The sequence below is a fragment of the Hypanus sabinus genome, chromosome 11 (assembly GCF_030144855.1).
Source record: "Hypanus sabinus isolate sHypSab1 chromosome 11, sHypSab1.hap1, whole genome shotgun sequence".
Lineage (NCBI taxonomy): Eukaryota > Metazoa > Chordata > Chondrichthyes > Myliobatiformes > Dasyatidae > Hypanus > Hypanus sabinus.
In genome coordinates, this window is record NC_082716.1 from 50387318 (window position 1) to 50409213 (window position 21896).

Genomic DNA, 21896 nt, shown 5'->3' on the forward strand with positions numbered 1-21896 from the left:
ACTGATCCACACTTCAAGCTCACCCACTTTGTTCATGATACTCTTAGCATTAAAATAGACACATCTCAAACCATCAGTCTGAGCGTGTCCCTTCTCTATCACCTGCTTATCCTCCCTCTCACACTGTCTCCATGCTTTCCCGATTTATGAGCCAATCGCTTCTTCCTCCGTCACTTCAGTTTGGTTCCCACCCCCCAGCAATTCTTGTTTAAACTCTCCCCAATAGCCTTAGCAAACCTTCCTGCCAGGATATTGGTTCTCCTGGGATTCAAGTGCAACCTACCCTTTTTGAACAGGTCAGACCTGCCCCACAAAAGGTTCCAATAATCCAGATATCTGAATCCCTGCCCCCTGCTTCAATCCCTCAGCCAAGCATTTATCCTCCACCTCACTCTATTCCTATACTCACTGTCACATGGCACAGGCAGTAACCCCGAGATTACTACCTTTGAGGTCCTGCTTCTCAACTTCCTTCCTAACTCCCTGTAGTCTGTTTTCAGGACCTCCTCCCTTTTCCTACCTATGCCGTTGGTACCAATATGTACCATGACCTCTGGCTGTTCTTCCCACTTCAGGATATCGTAGACGCGATCAGAAACATCCGCGACCCTGGCACCTGAGAGGCAAACTACCATTTGAGTTTCTTTCCTGCTTGTCTGACGCCCTGACTATAGAGTCCCCTACTGTGGCGTCCTCTTCTTTTCCCTACCCTTCTCAGCCACAGGGCCAGACTCTGTGCTAGAGGTGCAGCCACTGTTGCTACCCGCAGGTAGGCTGTCCCCACTAACAATACTAAAAAGGAGTACTTATTGTAAAGGGGGACAGCCATAGGGGTACTCTCTAGCATCTGACTCCTACCCTTCTCTCTCCTGATTGTTACCCACTTATCTGCCTCCCAAGTCCCCAGTGTGGCTATCTGCCTAGAGCTCCTCTCTATCACCTCCTCACTCTCCCTGAATAGACGAAGGTCATCGAACAGCATCTCCAGTTCCCTAACACAGTCCCTAAGGAGCTGCAGCTCAATACACCTGGCGCAGATGTGGCCATCCGGGAGGCTGGCAGTCTCCAGGATTTCCCACATCTAACACTGAGCACAGAACACCAGCCTCACACATACTTCCTGTCTGTATTCTACACAGGCAACCTCACCCCTTTATACTGACTATCTCCCTGCTACTCTTTCAGTCCAGATGGTGGGTTTTGACTCAAAATGCCAATCATCCATTCCCCTCCACAGTTGCCGTCTCACCTGTTGAATTCTTCCAACAGTTTATTGTTTGCTATTAATTCTACTTGACTCCTTTAACTCTGTCTGCTGCTGTAACGTCCTTGAACATTACACTTATTCTCATATCAAAACTCATTCTCGCCAAACATTTTCCGTTCCATGTTAGCTGAAATATAGTGCAACAAGATATGTTTTGGAGAAAAATTGCAACCCCTCACAATTCCAAACCAATTTTCACATCTTTGAATTCGCTCAGTCCATGTTAATCTTACGTTCAAACTCTATTGTGTACCTTGAGTCTCAACTTTCTCACCATGTTCTCAATTATCTTTGAATCAGTAAATATTAACTGTGTGTAACTTGTGTGGACAATTTCAGATAACTAAAAAATATCAATGCAAAACATCACTATGATGCACTAACAATGGACACCAAGGTGCCTGCTATTCTGTGATGGGTAGGGGGTCCAAACTGAATCAAGAACCAAGGCTACAAAAAATACTACTGGTCTAATCATTCTCTGAGAATTGTTAAAGTCATCAGGCATTGTAAATTACTATCAAATTTTTTTAAAAGTCATGGATTTTCCTTATAAATATACATTGACATGCACAAAAATTCTAACATATTAACAAGTGGATCACTGTCTTTGATTTGTGCTTTGGAGTTATAGTATGGAGCTTTGAAAGCTGCATGTGTTCTATATATAACAGTCTGAATGAACTTGTAAAGTCTGCCAGGCAATGAATATTCTGTACCCTTTCGAGTTAATATCATCTTTCTACTGGGAAAGTTTGAAGGTGTTTTCCTGTATTCAAGGCATCAGTCACTTACTTTGTACAGAAATGATCTGCTGTCTGAACTACCTGGCAAATTTCCCTGGTGGTGCCTGGGAAAGATCCTATTACAGAGAAACGTATTGCAGTGGTGACCTAGAAATTATGGGAAAAGCTATCCAAGTCTTTGAAGTTGTCAGATGCTGAAGATAGCAGAGAGTACATGAGGACAGCTCTTTTTAGACATAAAAGATTTCAATGCAAGTACATGTTACTAAGTAGTGACAAAGCAAATATATATACTGAAGATGTCTGTACCTGATTTTTTCGGTGCGGCACAAATGGAAAAGACACTGAAAGTGTATATATTGCCTGTGCTGATGGCTCAGTGAAAGAACATGTAATGTTATTTGGTTAATAACAGGTATATAAACATGTCCAAAGCAATTTAAATGCTTAAATTCTTCCAGAGCTGTAGACCACACATAAATTCATACGTCTGCATATGTGCCTCATATTCATCAAGATTATGAAGAAAATCAATCCATTCTCGAACCTTCATTCAGAATCTATAATCTCTCCATTATGACAACAAAGTGTTTACTAAATGCATCTGTTTTTGCTATCATTCCTCTTAGCCCATGGCATATGATTACAGCAACACTGATCCTGAAAGGGATAAATAACTGAACACCTAATAACATCTGGAAAGTATGGTTCCATTATACTTCCCAGATTTACCATGATTTTAATTCTGTTATATAACACTTTCAGCTTTCATCCTTTTCTTAATGTTGCACCATCATTAAAAAGAACAATTTCCTTAAGATTAATGAAAAATATAGTTGATGAAATGATCCAATAAAATAATGTTCCTTAAAATAATATTAAAATCTTTCACTAATTAGATTGTAACTGCTATTTTTAAGAATACCTAAACCTCCAGCATGGGCATCGATCAAAGACACTGCCACAGCAATTCCCTTGGGTAATCCCAGTTCTTGAGCAGCAACTGATGTCAAGCCATTTCCGACTCGGCTTCCAGGAGACAACACGTGATTCCCTGGATCAGACAGAAAAAGAAATTTGTGGGTAGCAGAACAAGCATCATATTCATGTACACCAGAGACAGGTGCATTTAGATAAGTTATTGGAACTTACTGATGTCAACATTTTTGAAATGCATAAACTGGATATTTGCACCTGCTTCTCTTGCAAAATCTCCCTTAACTTTTGAATTCCTGAGGTGTTTTGCAACATAATAGTGCCTTGATTACTGGAAACAATTATTAGTTCCACTTAAAAAAACACAGTACTTGCAAGCCCTATATCCAAATAATAATCTATTAGTGGAAGAAAAATCAGTCAGGCTGTGAAGCAGAGACACTAACCTCCTCAACTCAATTTATAATGTACAGCAGTCACTTGTTGTCTGAAGTATTTATTTCTCATTAGGGCATGGTTTCATATTTGCAGCAGCACCTGGTTCCTCCACAATTGGAATTGTTCATTTGAAATCAGATAATGATAACCCACAAAGTATTCATCTACTCAATACATCAAAATCAATCTTCAGGGAGACAGAAGAGATTCTACAAGTGCTGGAAATGTTGAGCAACACACATAAAATGCTTGGGCCTGAAATGCCGATTGCTCATTTCCCTCCATAGATGCTGCCTGACCTGCTGAGTTAGAAAATCGAACATGAAACATAGAAAACCTACAGCACAATACAGGCCCTTCGGCCCACAAAGTTGTGCTGAACATGTCCCTACCTTAGAAATTGCTAGGCTTACCTATAGCCCTCTGTTTTTCTAAGCTCCATGTACCTATCCAGAAATCTCTTTAAGACCCTATTGTATCTGCCTCCACCACCGTTGCCAGCAGCCCAATCCATGCACTCACCACTCTCTGAGTAAAAAACTTATCCCTGACATTTCCTCTATAACTACTCCTCAGCACCTTAAACCTGTGTCCTCTTGTGGCATCCATTTCTGCCCTGGGAAAATGCCTCTGACTATCCACATGATCAATGCTTCTCATCATCTTGTACACCTCTATCAGGTCACCTCTCATCCTCCATCTCTCCAAGAAGAAAAGGCTGAGTTCACTCAACCTATTCTCATAAGGCATGCTCCCCAATCCAGGCAACATCCTTCTAAATCTCCTCTGCACCCTTTCTATGGCTTCCATTTCCTTCCTGCAGTGATGTAACCAGAACTGAGTACAGTACTCCAAGTGGGGTCTGACCAGGGTCCTATATAGCTGCAACATTACTTCTCGGCTCCTAAATTCAATTCTATGATTGATGAAGGCCAATACACCATACACCACCTTAACCACAGAGTCAACCTGTGCAGCTGCTTTGAGCGACCTATGGACTCGGACCCCAAGATACCTCTGATCCTCCACACTGCCAAGAGACTTACCATTAATACTCTATTCTGCCATCATATTTGACCTCCCAAAATGAACCACTTCACACTTATCCAGATTGAACTCTATCTGCCACTTCACAGCCCAGTTTTGCATCCTATCAATGTCCCACTGTAACCTCTGACAGCCCTCCACACTATCCACAACACCTTCAACCTTTGTGTCATCAGCAAACTTACTAACCCATCCCTCCACTTCCTCATCCAGGTCATTTATAAAAATCACGAAGGGTCCCAGAACAGATCCCTGAGGCACACCACTGGTGACAGACCTCCATGCAGAATATGGCCCATCTACAATCACACTTTGCCTTCTATGGGCAAGCCAGTTCTGGATCTACAAAGCAATGTCCCCTTGGATCCCATGCCTCCTTACTTTCTCAGTAAGCCTTGCATGGGGTACCTTAATCCAACACTTTGTGTTCATTGCTCAAATCTTAGCTTCATTCTCTCTGCACCAAACATGGGTGTGCATTTTCCATCAGAAATCATTGGGAGCTACAGACCTCAAACAGTAGACTTACCTTTCTTAAATCCACTATCTTGGCCAAGTTACAGCTTACCCATTACCAGACAATGCATTTATCATGAACTTATTTTGTCTTATTTTGGCTGTTATAATATTCCCCACTTATTCTTCAGAAAAACCCAACAAAGATGATATTCTTCATTACAAAAAAAACTGGCTTAATGCCATAAAATATCTAACATTATCTCAGGAAATTACTTCCTTAAAAATTTAGAAATTTCTTGTAATATTCGCAGTGTATGTAGTGTAACGAATATTGCACTACATCAGCGACCCATCGCTCATATGACAGCTTTCAATACGTACTTTTCTTTCCACTTGGAGACAATAGCTAGCACCATCAACTCCGAATGACGAACAACAAAAAACTGATGGCAATGCATTACTATGCCAATCGAATAATGAACCATGAAGATGAATTTAATAACGTTTTCAGAGGAGGACATCTATTCCAACAATACCTGGTCGATATGGCTGCTAAGATTGAAGACGACATGCTGAGCTGCATCCGAATGAATCAAGCAACCTTGAGATCAACAACGTACAGAGGCCTGACTGATGAACGGAATGATGGTGATGATTTCAGGAACATCGGAAGGCTCATCAGCCTCTGTCGGTGGACCAAGATACATGATGGAACGATGTCAGGATGCCATGATGTACATATGGAAGTATGGTAATGCTTCATTGTCCATTACAATGACATGCAATCCAAACTGGCCTAAAATCCGACAGCATCTTTTTTTGCATCAGCAACCAAACAATCGGCCAGATTTAATCGCGAGAGTGTTTGACTTGAATAGACAGTTGTTTATGAAGTACCTCACTGGAACAGATGGGCTCTTTGGTAGGTGTATCGCTTAGATTGTAAGTGTGGAATACCAAAAGCAGGGTTTGCCTCATTTGCACTGTCTGCTGTGGCTCGGTGAGGCATCCAAGCCGAGACCACAAGATTATGATAGATGCGCGCAAGCAGAAATACCAGACCCAAATGAAGATCCAGAGCTGCATGAATTGGTATTGAAGCACATGATACATGGTCCGTACTGAACCACTAAATCACCATGTTGGCAAAACGGTACATGCAGTAAGAGGTACCCAAAGCCATTTGTTGAGCATACAAGGTGTGGGGATGATTCATATCCCGTGCATAGGAGACGGTCTGTGGAACTGGGAGGATTCGAAGGTCATCAAGTGGAACGACAAAGTCGAACTATAACTTCTGAATGGGTGGTCCCCTATAATGCCCAACTATTGAAGCTGTTCAATTGTCATCTAAATGTAGAAAAATGCTCATCTGTCAAGTCCATCAATTATGTGATGAAGTATACCATGAAGGGGAGTGATCAGGCAATTTTTGGAGTGAATAGAGAAGACGAAATCACACAGTATTTGACAGGTAGATATATGGGGCTCTCTGAAGCTGTTAGATCGATACTTGGATTTCTAATTCACAAGAGGGAACCAGCCGTTGTTCACCTTCAAGAGCACCTTCCCCAACAGCATCAAGTATTCTTTCGAGTTAATGCTGTTGTGCAACTGAATGTTGATAAGGCAAGAACCACTTTAACAGCATTCATGGATCTTTGCACTCGTGATCCACTTGCAAGAACCCTGTACTATGCGGATATTCCCAGATTCTACACTTGGACTAATAAGAGATGGGTAAGAAGGAGAATGGGGAAAAGAGTGGAGGAGTACTCTGGGATTTTTGAAGCAAATGTTCTGGGTCGAATGTATATCATTTCTCCATGAAGTGGTGACCTCTACTATTTGAGGCTTCTTCTTCATCATCACATAAAGGGACCAGTATCTTTCGAATCATTGAAAACATATGATGGAGATATCCTTCCATCATTCAAGACGTCTGCAGAAAGAGAGGATTGTTGCAAGCTGATGCTCATTGGCAGCAAACTATGGAAGAAGCAGAGAGAACAAAAATGCCCAGAGCAATGAGAGACTGAAATCAACAATCCACAGCAATTATGGAATAGGTTCAAGAATGCAATGTCTTAAGATTTCTTACAAATGGAGAGCAGAATTATCAATGATCCTAATATCATGATCGATGAGAGGCACCAGGGACAAGCTCTTCTATATTTCCAAGAGAAACTTGAGAACTTGGGCAAAACACTTGAAGAATATAACTTGCCAACACCAAAAAACGGTACTATTACTCAAAGTGCTGGTAATCTGGAATTATTGCTTGAATTGCAATACAACAGAGAAAAAACAGCAGGAATTTGTTTCACAGAAGGAGCCCCTATTGAGTAATGAGCAAAGAGAAGTATATGAATATATGTGCAACTGCTAGGAAAGGAATCTCTCTTCAACGATTTTCATTGATGCACCAGGAGGAACAGGCAAGACATTTGTCATCAACTTGATTCTCGCTAAAGTTAAGGAGATAGAGGTATTGCTATTGCTGTAGCATCATCACGTATTGCAGCAACATTGATGCCTGGTGGTAGGACAGTGCATTCAAAATACCCCTCAAAGTCAATGAAGATGCCCTTTGTAACATCGATAAAAACCACAATACTGCAAAATTACTCCAAAATGCAAGGCTTATTGTCTAGGATGAGTGCCCCATGATTAGGATGGAGAGCTTCAAAGCTGTGGACCAGACTCTTCGTGATGTATGCAAGAATGAGGCTTTCAGGGGTATGTTAACCATTTGTTGTGGCAATTTCTGTCAGCTTCTAGCAGTTGTGAAATGAGGAAATGATGCTGATGTGGAGAATCCATGCATAAAAAATCCTACTTATGGAGAAGCTTCAAGTTTCAATTGAAGAGAAACATGCGATTGAGTGAGGGAGAAGAACAATATTATGAGTTCTTATTGGATGTTGGAGAACACAAGATTGAGAAAAATGAAAACAATGAAATCGAATTACCTGAAGATACAATTCTGCCATTCTATTTGAAGAATGCATTGATATCATCTACCCGACATTCGACAATCCTGCAGAACTGTTCTCGAGGTATTCTATCTTGGTTCCTCTCAATGAAATGATGCAAAAAAATAAACTTCACATGCATTAGATGCTTGCTGGAATCATGAAAGAATAGTGTTCCTTCAATGCCGTAAGTGAAGGAACTAATGCCACTCATTTTCCAACAGAATTCCTTTATTCGGTCGAACTCTCTGGATTGCCACAACATAAACTGGAATTGGAGGGGATCTCCCATCATTTCAATGAGGAACTTGGATCCACCAAGGCTTTGCAATGGAATGCAAATGATGGTGGAAGAAATGCATGACAATCTCCTCATAGCAAAGATAAACATTGGTGCATTCAAAAAATGACATTGTCATGATCTCAAGAATAACTCTCAATTTATCAGAAGGGGAAGATGTCCCTCTTCAGTGGAGCCATTCCCAATATAGTCATGCCTTGCTATGACTATACATAAGGTGCAAGGCCAAACCATGGAGAATGTGTTGATTTATCTGGAGAAACCGGTATTCCAGCATGTTCAGCTGTATGTGGCTTTAAGCCAGGGATAAAGAAATGAAAACATTAGAGTATTCTTGAAGGGTGGCAGATCAACCAGAAATGTTGCCATCAAAAGTGTTCTTCGTTAAATGAGGAGGAGCTATATTTGTCTTTCCACGTCTTTATTCTTTAATAAACTGAGTTTTTCTTCTTTAATTTCCAAAGCACATCACATCAGACTGCACTACCTTTCTCTCAAAGGGTGCCCCAACGGGTCACCCGGTTGTCTAGTTTATTCATATAACCCGTAATTATTTAAATGAACAAGAATACTTAATGAACCAATATATTAAATACACAACACTCTTCTCTGCTTAGCTAAAGACTCAAACTCAATAGAGAACGCATCTCAACTATACACATAGTATGTTATATAATATACTATTATATATAGATATCCACATCATAGCAAATATTAAATTGTCAGGCCTAAAGATTTAATCACTGTGGAAGCTTTCTTACTCTTGTGGGATAACATCTTTCCTGACAAAGGGATCACTCTGCTTGGCGGCTGAGACTTGTGGCTGTGAAACAATCTCAGGTTCTGGGGTCTCCTCCATGATGGTTATAGGTATTGACTGAGACTGCAGGAAGTAGCTCTTATGGACCTGGACACTTTTCTTCTCCTTTTCTTGGCTTTTCATTCTGGATCTATTTTCAGTGCTGGGCTGATGGTGACTTTAAAACCACCACAGATCCCGACAGACCCATTCTTCTTGGCAACTGGGACCACAGGCATTGCCAGTGGGCTCCACTCAACCTTGGAAAGAGTTCTTTCAGCCTCCTTGTGATCTACCTCACTGGCTACTTTATCATGGATGGTATAAGGAACAGGACGGGCTTTACAAAACCTGGATGCAGGTTTTCATTTAACACTATTTTATCCCTGATATGTTTGAGTTTTCCAAAATCATCCTTGAACATTGCTGTGGCACCATTTCGCTTTCCTATGGCTTAATTGCTGGTAATGTGTCACGCAAATAGTGGATGGATCTCGAACCAAGTTGTAGTTGTTTCAGTCATTCACACCCCCACAATGCAGTTCCTCCTGTTTTTACCACATACAAGCTCAATATGCTTTGTTGGTTGCTGTATTTCATTGTCATGAATGTCATTCCCACAGAAGTTACCTTTACTCCAGTACAGGTTCTTAGCTGGATATCTGCAGCCACAATTTCTAGTATATTTGAAATGCCACTCAAACTCATTTGTAGAGTGACTGAAACAGCCAAACCAGTGTCCAATTCCATTTTAATTAAACTGCCATTCACTTCTGGTATACGCTGTATTGCTTGTCTATTTTCAGTTTTCACATTGTAAATCTCAAGGCTAGTCAGTCCTGTATCACTCTCATTATTAGTATCAGGTTTTTCAACAACAGCATGCAGATTAGTGCTCCTTTTGAAACTGAAACTTGATCTTTATCTTTGTCTTCTCTGTGTAGCACACTTATTTAGTCTGCTCATCATGCTCTTTATTTGTGTCCTACATTGTTGCATTTTCTGCAAGTTTTGCCTTTAAACTTACATTGATCTTCTGTATGTCAGCCCCTGCACAACAGAACTGTAATCTGTTCAGCCAGGCATGGTTCTGTTTAGACGTTGCAATTTTATTCCTGACTGCAACTCAATTGCAACTCTGGCTGTTCTTTCCATTGATACAGCTATTTCAACTGTGCTTTTAAATGTAAGCTGTGCTTCAGATAGTATCCTTTTTTTAATGCTTTCTTGTAAGATTACACAAACTAAATAATCTCTCAGTACATCATTAAATTTACAAAGCTCAGACAATTTCTTCAATTCAGCAGCATATGCTTCCTTTTATGCTCCCTTTCCTTTTGATTCCACTTAAGAAATTTAATGAATTTTGCAATCAACAGTGGATTCGTTCTAAATGTTCCAATATATTGTTCATCATATAAGCAAAACTAGTTTTGGGATTTGCATGAAGATCTGATCACATTTTAGGTCATATTTATGCAAAATTAGGGTTCACAAACTTTTTAGCACCACTGTACATATAACCCGTAATGAATTGTTTAAACAAACAGGAATGCTTAATCAAAATATATATGTTTCATATACCCACCACTCTCCGTGTGAAAAGGTTGCCTTTTCACACACACATACATATACACACATAAGATTACTCAAATATTACTGAAAAATTAAATACCCAACAGACAGAAAGACCTAGGGGAAAGGTACATAGTTCCCTGAAAGTGGCAAGACAGATAGTCAGAGTGGTGAAGAAGGCATTTGATGCACTTGGCTTCATCGGTCAATGCAATGGGTAGGTATACATGTCATTGGTGAGACTGCATTTAGACTATTGTAAGCATTTCTAGTCATCCAGCTCTTGGAAGGATGTCATTAAACGGGAAAGGGTATAGAAAATGTTCACAAAGATGTTACCAGGACTGAAGGGCTTGAGATTTAAAGAGAATTTGGATAGACTGGGACTTTTATCTTGGACTGCAGGAGTCTGAGGGGTGACCTTATATATTCTGAATCTTGAAATAGGTGCTCACAGTCTTTTTCTGGAAGTAGAGGAGTCTAAAATAGGGGACATAGAGTTAAGGTGAGAAAGCAAAGTTTTTAAATGGATCTGAGGGCAACCTTTTCACACAGAGAGTGGTGGGTATATGAAACAATTTCCAGAGGAAGCTGTAGACTGGGTAAGATTACAACACTGAAAAGACATTTGGACAGGTACGTGGATAGAAAAAGATAAGAGGAACATGGGCACATTTTAAGCAAATGGACTAGCTGAGGCAGATATCTTCGTTGACATGGATAAGATGGGCTGAAGATCCTATTTCCAGGCTATATAAATATATAGACAGTTCAGTCCATGTGGTAAAGGTTCAATGAATTTGACTCGATGAAATGAAGTAGCCATGATATATTTCCAAGTCAAGTTAGTGTATGAATTACAGATGGTCATGCTCCCATGCAATTATTCTCCTCGTCATCCCAAATGGTTGAAGTCAAGCATTGATGAAATGGTGTCAAAGAAGCCTTGATAAGTTGTCATTGTGAACGTTGCAGAGGATATAGGTGGCAAGTATGATGTGCTGATGGTGGAGTGAGAAAATAGTTAAGACAGTGAATGAGGTGCCAAATCAGTGTGCAGTAATTTTTTGAAAATATATAGATCTTTTTGTGTGTGATTTGACTGTCACTCACCCAAATCATGGTAGGATTTGATTGCATATTTCTGAGTAATTATTAACTCTGGATTACTAATCTAGTAACATAATTTGATGCCACCATTTGAGAATCTTTATTCTATTTTTTTAAATCTGAATGAAATGAATGAAATTTTATTTTGGTCAGTAGAAACATAACAAAAAGCATCATTTTCACCAATGATTTCATAACGATGATTTCATAAGACAAAATTAAATAATAAAAAATCTTTAAAACAGACCGAAAGAGTATAGGCTGAAGCTAGACCTCATTACGCCAACCCCTCTTACTTATACAAAAACATATTTGGTGTCAATCATCAAATCAAAACAAAACATTTCATGATCTTTTAACACAAAATCCAATTCCAAGAATCTATTTACATTACTCCTTTTCATTTTAAATCATGTATTTTATATTTGTTCATTAAATTATTTTTAAATACTTTTTTAAACTTGTTAAATGTGGTGCATGTTTTAAATTCTCACCACAACTGTTCCATAGATTCACCCGTCTGACTGAAATACAATGATTTTTTACATTTGTTCTTATCCTTTGTTTTTGAAATATACATGTTTCTCTCAAATCATGTTGACTTTCTCTCATTTTAAACAATCTTTGGATACTTTGTGGTAACTGTCCATTTTTTCTTTATACATAATTTATATTATTTTAAAATCTACGAAATCTCTGAATTTTAAAGTGTTTAGTTGAATAAATAGTGGATTGGTTGGCTCATAATAACGTCTTATTTACAATCTGTATGGCATTCTTTTGGAGTAGAAAAATTGAGTTTGTATTTGTTTTGTATGTATTTCCCCATACTTCCACACAGTAAGTCATGTATGGGACTATGTGAACAGTATAATGTATACAAAGATTCCTGATTTAAGAAATCTTGTGCTTTGTACAGTATTGCAATAGATTTTGACATTTTTGCTTTGACATAATTTATATGTGGTTTCCAGCTTAATTTATTATCTATTACCACTCCCAAAAATTTTGTTTCAGATACCTTATCAATTTCAACATCATTTATTCTGTTTACTATATGAGTTTGATACATGATTTCCAAATATTATGAATTTAGTTTTACTTAGATTCAGTGATAATTAACTAGTATCAAACCATTTCTTCATAATAAAAATTATTATAAAAAGAACATTATAAAAAGAACTAAAAAGTTCTTTTTCCACTGTATCCAAAAGTATCTCAAAATAAAAGGGCCACTATCCATCAACTGAAGCTGTCAAATTCTTCTAAAAAACCAATGACTTCATTAGTGTCCTCTGAGGAAGGAAATTCTTCCTGTTATTAACCCAGATTGGCCTGTATACAATTCCAGTTCCATACCATTTTGGTTGACTTTTAAGTGGCTCAGCTGTTTTCAACCCCATGGTTTGCCGTGGTTCAATGTGAAGTCCTTTTGCTATCCGCTGGGGAAAACAAGGGATGGAAAATAACTGTTCAATTTGCCAGAGACAACCACCTCCCAAGAATAAATTAGAGAAATGTTCTTGGCAAAAGGCATTAGTCTGAGGTTTGGACTACTCATCAGAGTCACCTGGATGGGTTTTCATGTCACTCGGAATATTTGTTTTGTTAACTGGAAAAGCGCTCAGTCTGTCTGGCTGGATAAATCAATTTAGGATGAAATTTTTTTCAGTTAAATGATCAAAGGCATTTTTATTTCCATTTAAGGAGTAAGGTCAGTTTTGTGAGATTTTTCGCTCCCCTTTCCAATGGTTGTGTTTATATATTTCCCTTCTGAATTCCTTTAACATTCTATATGCACCTTTTACATTTTTTTCACCCCACCAATTGCAGAGGGAAGGTATATTATCCTTGTTTATGTGTCACTAAATGGTTTTGGACAATGTATCGTAATAAAAAAATCTTTGTGGGTTAAGTACTTAGATCTTGCACAATTTGATGAAAATACCTTTCCCTAATACTGCATGCCTTTAGCAAGGAATTGTTTGATAAGTTGCAGGAATAGGTAAAAGATATGTCTGGACTTAGCTCCAATCTTATTCACATTGGCACACAGGCAAAAACTGAATCATTTGGTTAATGGAAGCATCCAGTGCATATAAAGCTATTTTTAGCAGTATAAAAACATGTTCGAATATAAAAGCAAGGAGAACATGCTGAGCCTTTATAAGACACTAGTCAGGCTGCACCTAAGAGTGTTGTCAACAGTTTTGGGCCCCATATCTCTGAAAGGATGTGTTGTCATTGGAGAGAGTCCAGAGGAGGATCATGAGGATGATCCCAGGAATGAAGGGGTTAACGTATGAGCATGTTAGACAGCTTTGGGCCTGTACTCACCGGGATTTAGAAGAATGTGGGAGGATCTAATTGAAACCTACCAAGTACTAAAAGGACAAGATAGGGTGGATGTGGAGAGGATGTTTCCTATGGTGGGGGTATCCAGAACTAGAAGATACAGACTCAAAATTGAGTGGCGACTTGTTAGAACAGAGGTAAGGAGGTATTGTTTTAGTGAGAGAGTAGTAAATCTGTGGAATGCTCTGCCACAAACTGCAGTGGAGGCCAAGGGCTTATGTATATTTAAGGTGGAAGTTGATTGTTTCCTGATTGGTCAGGGCATCAAAGGATATGGCGAGAAGGCAGGTGTATGGGGTTGAGTGGGATCCAAGATTTACCAGAATGGTACCTGGGTTTCAGCACCTAAGTTACAGGGAAAGGTTGAACAAGTTAGGTCTTTATTCTTTGGAGTGTAGGAAGTTGAGGGGGGAACTTGATAGAGGTATTTAATATAATGAGGGGGATAAATAGAGTTGACGTGGATAGGCTTTTTCCATTGAGAGTAGGGCAGATTCAAACAAGAGGACATGATTTGAGAGTTAGGGGGCAAAAATTTAAGGGTAACACGAGGGGGAATTTCTTTACTCAGAGAATGGTAGCTGTGTGGAACGAGCTTCCAGTAGAAGTGGTAGAGGCAGGTTCAGTATTGTCATTTAAATTAAAATTGGATAGGTATATGGACAGGAAAGGAATGGAGGGTTATGGGTTGAGTGAGGGCCAGTGGGACTAGGTGAGTGTAAGCGTCGGCATGGACTAGGAGGGCTGAGATGGCCTGTTTCCATGCTGTAATTTTTATATGGTTATAAGATCAGCCATGATGAAATAGTGGAGCAGACTTGATGGGCTGAATGGCCTAAATTTGCTCATATGTCTTATGTTTTGTAAGTGTAATTTATCTTCAACCAAGAGTCAGAAAACATACATGTCTTAGTTATTTTTAAAAGGAAAAACAGAGAAGATCCATATTAAAACCTTTTGTGGTTAACTTTCACTGATTGTAGGTTCCCAGTCTAAGCCATAATACAGTTAACCCTTCCAAAACTATTTTGGAAAAATGCCACAGCAATGTTGTCATCCTCAATGAACACCCTAGCATCAGTGTTCTGGAGTCAACATTGACTGGTGTCTCTTCTGGACCAGCCACATAAATGTGGCCACAAGAGTAGGTCAGAGTCTGGGTATCTTGTGGCATGTGGTTCTTGACACTCCAAAGCCTTTTCCACCATCCACAAGGCACAAGTCAGGAGCATGATGCAATACTCTCCACTTGCCTGGATAAGTGCAGTGGCAACAACTCTTAAGAAGCTTGACACTTTCCAAGAAAAGCAACCCACTGAACTGGCACCTCATCAACCACTCTAAACATTCATTCCCTCCAACAACGTACAGTGGCAGTTGTGTCTACTGTCCATAAAACAGATCACAGTTACTTTCCCATGCTATTCCAACAGCCTCTCCCCAGAGAGACAAGGGCAGAACACCGGGCCCTCTGGTACTAAATTCACCCATAATAGGAAACATCCTTTACATATCCACTCTATCTAGACCTTTCAATATTTGACAGGTTACAATGAGAATCCCCCTCTTTCTTCTAACCTCCACTAAGTACAGGCCCACAGCCATCAAACACTCCTCAAATCTTAACCCTTTCATTCCCATAACCATTTTTGAGAACCTCCTCTGGACCTTCTCCCAGTGGGCTGAGAAGTGGCAGATGGAGTTCAACCCGGAGAAGTGTGAGGTGGTACACTTTGGAAGGACCAACTCCAAGGCAGAGTACAAAGTAAATGGCAGGATACTTGGTAGTGTGGAGGAGCAGAGGGATCTGGGGGTACATGTCCACAGATCCCTGAAAGTTGCCTCACAGGTAGATAGGGTAGTTAAGAAAGATTATGAACTGTTAGCTTTCATAAGTCGAGGGATAGAGTTTAAGAGTCGTGGGGTAATGATGCAGCTCTATAAAACTCTGGTTAGGCCACACTTGGAGTACTGTGTCCAATTCTGGTTGCCTCACTAAAGGAAGGATGTGGAAGCATTGGAAAGGGTACAGAGGAGATTTACCAGGTTACTGCCTGGTTTTTGAGAGTATGGATTATGATCAGAGATTAAGGGAGCTAGAGCTTTACTCTCTGGTGAGAAGGAGGATGGGGGAGACATGATAGAGGTATACAAGATATTAAGAATAGATAGAGTGGACAGCCAATGCCTCTTCCCCAGGGCACCACTGCTCAGTACAAGAGGACACGGCTTTAAGGTAAGGGGAGGAAAGTTCAAGGGGGATATTAGAGGAAGGCTTTACACTCAGAGAGTGGTTGGTGCGTGGAATGCACTGCCTGAGTCAGTGGTGGAGGCAGATACACTAGTGAAATTTAAGAGACTACTAGACAGGTATATAGAGGAATTTAAGGTGGAAGGTTATATGGGGGAGGGGCAGGGTTAAAGGGTCAGCACAACATTGTGGGCCGAATGGCCTGTACCGTGCTGTACTGTTCTTTTCTTAGATAAAAGGCCTAACACCGTCCATAATACTCTGCGTGGTTTCACCAATTCTTCATAAAGTATCAACATTATATCCTTGCCCTTATATACTAGTTCTCTTGAAACAAATGGTAATATTGCATTTGCCATCCCTACCATGACTCAACCTTCAAGTTAACATTTAGGAAATTCTACACATGGATACCCAAGTTCTATTACACATCTGATTATTACTTTTTCTGTTTAGAATATAGTGTGTATCTTTATTCCTTTGACCAAAGTACATGACCATATACTCCCCTGCACTATATCCCATCTGCCCATTCTCCCAATATGTCTAAAGCCTTCTAAATACCTCCTGCTTCCTGATCACTACCTTCCTCTGCATCTACCTCTGTATGAGCCACAAACATAGAGCTCGGGGGGGGGGGGGGGGGTAGAGCTTAGGAGAACGATGGCGCCTAATGGCAACTCCTTTGCTTGCATTTTCGGAAACAGCTTTATTTCTATCGTTGACATCTCTTTTTTCCCTTTCAAAGGTTCTTTTGAAGAAGCGACCTGGAGTTACATGCTGACTTCAGCTCTTTTTGGAAATGGAAACTGCTCTCAGGGCTTTTCGATATGCCAAGGACGTGGCCTGGAAGGTAAGCGTGCCTTCAGGGAGCCGGATTTTCGTGGCTCTGGAGGCAGGCGGATTCAAGGCTGGTATCGCCGCCTAATGTGTCGTGGGAGTACACGGAAGATTGAAAGCAGTGAACTGGCTGCTGGCAGCGTGCCCAGAGACCCAAGTTCTTTGGGCACAGAGCTGGGAAAAAGCGACACAAAAGTCTTTTAACACCACAATTCAGCAAATTGTTTTGTTACATCTCCCCTCACATTGTGAAATGGGGACATCTCTTCTCCCTTATTAGGGAAAGGGAGAGCCTGTGGTATGTCAAATACCGGGTGACAGAGTAGTCTTTGCAAGTTTGTGTCTTTAGTGATGCTTTGCTGCATGCTGAGTGCTCGGTGGGGGGTGTGGTTGCTTTGCTGCTGCTTACATGTGGGAAGGGGAAGTTGACGGGGATCTTTGGGTTCTAACATTTAACTGTCATTCATTCTTTGGGGGACTCCTCTGTTTTCATGGATGTTTGCGAGGGAAAAGAATTTCAGGATGTATATTGTATACATCTCTCTGACATTAAATGTACCTATTGAAACTTGGCACAAAGCCATCAATTCTGTCATACAGGTAATTGACGTATAATGTGAAAGAACCAGTCCCAACACCACTGGTCACGGCAGCCAACTAGAAAAGGCCCTCTTTACTTTCACTCTTTGCCTCCTGCCATTCAGCTAATCTATCCATGTTACTATCTTTCCTGTAATACGATAGGCTCCTGTCTTGTCAAGCAGCCTCATGTGCAGCACCTTGTCAAAGGCAATCTGAAAATCCAAGTAAACAATATCCAATAACTATCCTTTGTCTATCCTGCTATTTCTTAAAAGAATTTCAAAACAGATTTGTCAGGCAAGATTCCCCCTTCAGAAAACAATGCTGACTTTGGCCTATTATATCATGTGCTCCAAGTAACCCTGAAATTTCATCCTTAATAATGGACTCCAGCATCTCCAAAAGCACTGAATTTAGGATAACTGGCATATAATTTTCTTTCTTCTGCTTCTCTCCCTTCTTAAAGAGTGAAGTGACATTTACAATTTTCCAGTCCTCTGGAATGATTGAAGAATCTAGTGATTTTTGAAGGGTCATTACAAATGCCTCCACTATCTCTTCAGCTACCTCTTTCAGAACCTTGTGGTGTAGTCCATCCAGTCCAGGTGAATTATCTACATTCAGACCTTTCAGTTTCCCAAGCACCTTTTCCTTAGTAATAGCAATTATGTTCACTTCTGTCCCCTGATACTATCAAATTTCTAACATACTCCTAGCGTCTTCCACATGAAGACTGACACAAAATACTTATTAAGATCGCCCATCGATTTTGTCCCCATTACTACCTCTCCAGTGTCATTTTCCAGCTCTTCAATATCAACTTTCACCTCTCTTTTACTCTTTATATATCTGAAAACACCTTGGTATCCGCTTTTATATAATTGGTCAGCTTATTTTCATATGTCATTTTTTCTTTCCTTATGGCTTTTTAGTTGGCATCTGTTGGTTTTTAAAAGGTTGCCAATCATGGTACTTCACACTAATCATCCCTCATTGAGTTTCTCCAGTGCCTTTCTGTGCTGCTGCAGGAAAAAACAATGTTGATTGTCATGTAATTTTGCTTCTCAAAGGCTGATACCAGTGCTGGATTCACAAGCCTCCATTCTCAGTCCTGATGAAGAGTCTCAGCGCAGAACATCAACTGTTTATTCTTTACCATAGATGCTGCCTGGCTTGCTGAGTTCCTCCAGCATTTTGTGTGTTTAAACGTATGAGGGTTTCTCCCTTCAACATCCTCCCAGGGAGTAAGTAATTTGCACTCACCAATCACACAAAGTATATTTACCTGATGTTGAAAGCTTTCCTCCTATCTGCTAACTGTATTTTGTGTATTGTTTACAAACATTTTATTATTTCCATGCATATAAACTTAAGTCATTAAAATGTATGACAGGAAGGATGGAACTGAGAATGGAGCCTTGAGGTAAAAGCCTTCAAGAAGCAAAATTACCTGACAATCAACATTGTTTTCCTCCTGCAGCAAAACACCAAGGCACTGAAGGAACTCATTGAGTCAGATATCACCAACAGAGGGAATGCACAGTTGATGATTTAGAATGACCTTTCATCTGGCCTGTCCATTTTTCTCTGTAGGTACTGCTGTATCTGCTGAGTTCTTCCAGCACCTTTGTGTGTTGCTCCAGACTTGCAGCATCTGTAGTGATTCTTGTGTTGCCCTCTTCTTCCTGCCACTGAATGAACTTCGGATTTTATTTGCCATTCCTCTTTTTTTCCTATGCTTACTTACTTAAAACACAAGCAGTTTTTGCCTTGTCAGAACCTGGAGGCTATTTAATCATTCAATAAGATCATGGCCAACCCAATCTTGGTGTCAACACTTTACCTTAAGTGAGCTTAAGGTAAAGGAACACTTAAGAGACAGTGATCATAATATGACAGAATTCACACTGCAGATTGAGAGGGAGAAGATAAAGTTAAATACAGGTATATCAGCGTTACAGTGGTGTAAAGGGAATTACATAGGCATGAGAAAGAAGCTAGCCAAAGTTGATTGGAAGGGGGCACTAGCAGAGATGATGGCAGAACAGTGGTGACTAGAATTTCTGGGGGCAAGTTGGAAGGCACAGGCTAGATACATCATAAACATGAAGAAGCATTCTAAAGGGAGTATGACACAACCATCTTTTCCATAGATGCTGTTGACCTACTGAGTTCCCCCAGCATTTTATGTGTATTACTTTGATTTCTAGCATCTGCAGATATTCTCTTGCTTACATTTAAAAAGTGCCTGGATTTGTAATGGAGGAGCCATAATCTGTAGAGCTACAGCCCTATTTTGGTAGGCTGGATTGCATTCAATAGCTTTCTCGTCAAGCATAAATACAATGGGGCCAATGGCTTAGTGTAGTGCATGGCTTCTGTGTTTTAAAACTGTGTCACAATTATCCTACAGTAAAAACTGACCAAAAACAGGTATGCAGAAAAAACTGAACATCAGAAGCAATATCTGTACTGTGATGGGTGTCCCTGTAATATACACTATATTAAACCCTAAGCCTGAGCTAATGAGACTGCTGAACTGCAGATACCTCCAGGGCAGCCTAACATTGATTTCTTAACATGAAGACCACCAGATGCAATGTACGGCAAGTGTTGGGAGAGGTGACTGGAATTTCGGAAGTCATTTGTGTAAGTTGTTGGAAGGAGCATGCTTGCTCAACTTAAAAATCAACTATACATCTTATATCCTGGCTGTGATTGGACAACACACACACCACAGTTTCCTAAATGGAACCTTAGAGAAGAGATCTAGATATACAGTACATTCCCATGTTGAATATGCAGAGTAGCCCAGTTCTTATTTCAAGCACAGCTTATTTTATTTCACGATTTTTTTTGTTTTTACCAATTGAGAATACAGCATATTTATACTTTTTAATGAACATGGACACTCTCTCCAAAGTGAACAAAATAATAGTAAGGACTTAATTTTGGAAATCAGGATATATAAATCCATTCAAGCTTAGTTTAGTACAATGTCAAGTTGTAAGAGCTGTAGAGCAAAACAACTGCATTAGAATGGCAAGGAGCCAGTTGAAGGTGTTTTACCTTCAAGGCTCCACCCTTTAAATAAAACAGTTGTGGTTTTTTTTCCATGGCAACAGAGATTTGTATCCATCACAAACAACATGCGATAACAAAATATCCTTAAACTTGTTTTGGAACCAGAACTGGGTGGAAAAGCTGAATGTGTGTTCCAAGATTACAAAACTTAACAGTAAGTAAATACCAGTTCAGATTAAGGGCTTGTATCCCACAATTAAACAAAGTCAGTACGAAAAAAATCTGCACTCATATCTATGCTGGATTTAAGTTCTGTTCTGTAAATCCAATCTCACCTCAATTTACCTGGGGGATATTCTATGCAAATGAATTTATAACTTCATTTTGGATAGTAGATTACTGTATCTGAATTGCAGAGGTTTGTCCATTCAAGTGTATAACTGGAACCTGGCTGGTATTGGTAAGCTTTTATTCTTATTGGAAAGATCTTTTGACTTTGCTTGACTCCTCACAAACATTTCTTGCATGGCTTCAATCACACTGTTCAATGCTGGCAATGCACGTTCATAAAACTAAGACAGACAGGGTAATTAAGCTATTTTATCATTTCCTATATATCAATTAACTTACACATCTCGGTTTAGTCGGTGTGTCCACTTTCTTATTTGAGAGATGGCAATGAAGGAATCTCAAAATAAGAATGAAGAATAAAATATGAACTCATCTTCTCATTTTTTCCATCTCCAGCAGTCATTCAAGCAGTGTTTTAACTCTTTTACTAAACCCTGATAGAGGATTTTTGATACTCTAATGGATAAATAGCATGCCTTGTTTAGTGATATTATGTCTTTGCTGGGTTAGTAAGGTCAGAACTGAACACTATATTTACTCTACCTATCTTGAATTAGGTATGTGAAGTTCAATTAGTGCTCCTATTATTGATTGACAGCCATAGCAGTTGCTTGAGGGCATCTCCATAACTCCATGGTCCTGTATGATTAGCTAGGTTAGCCAGCTTTGGTTTTGAAAAACGGCCATTTGGAAAAATACAAATGAGAAAGCAACACTTGTGGAAACAGATCTTAGCATCATTTGCTAAGTAGCAATGATGAACAGTTCATTAAAAAGGTATCTTCCAATTCTGTCTAATATTTACATAATCAAATACAATTAGAGTGTATTTGTGCAGTT

General features: G+C 39.7%; 1 protein-coding gene and 1 long non-coding RNA gene across 7 annotated transcripts in view; one reads left to right on the forward strand and one right to left on the reverse strand.

Moving 5' to 3' along the window:
• fggy (FGGY carbohydrate kinase domain containing) overlaps positions 1-21896 on the reverse strand; it is a 302066-nt gene that overhangs the window by 157308 nt on the left and 122862 nt on the right. For all 4 annotated transcript variants that reach the window (XM_059984315.1, XM_059984316.1, XM_059984313.1 and 1 more), the window contains one exon: positions 2939-3067. In XM_059984315.1, the coding sequence (XP_059840298.1) occupies positions 2939-3067 (129 nt within the window). The remainder of the gene's footprint in view (positions 1-2938; positions 3068-21896) is intronic.
• LOC132401945 (uncharacterized) overlaps positions 1-21896 on the forward strand; it is an 83060-nt gene that overhangs the window by 9716 nt on the left and 51448 nt on the right. For all 3 annotated transcript variants that reach the window (XR_009514759.1, XR_009514761.1, XR_009514760.1), the window contains exon 2: positions 17008-17112. This is a non-coding gene — a long non-coding RNA (uncharacterized LOC132401945). The remainder of the gene's footprint in view (positions 1-17007; positions 17113-21896) is intronic.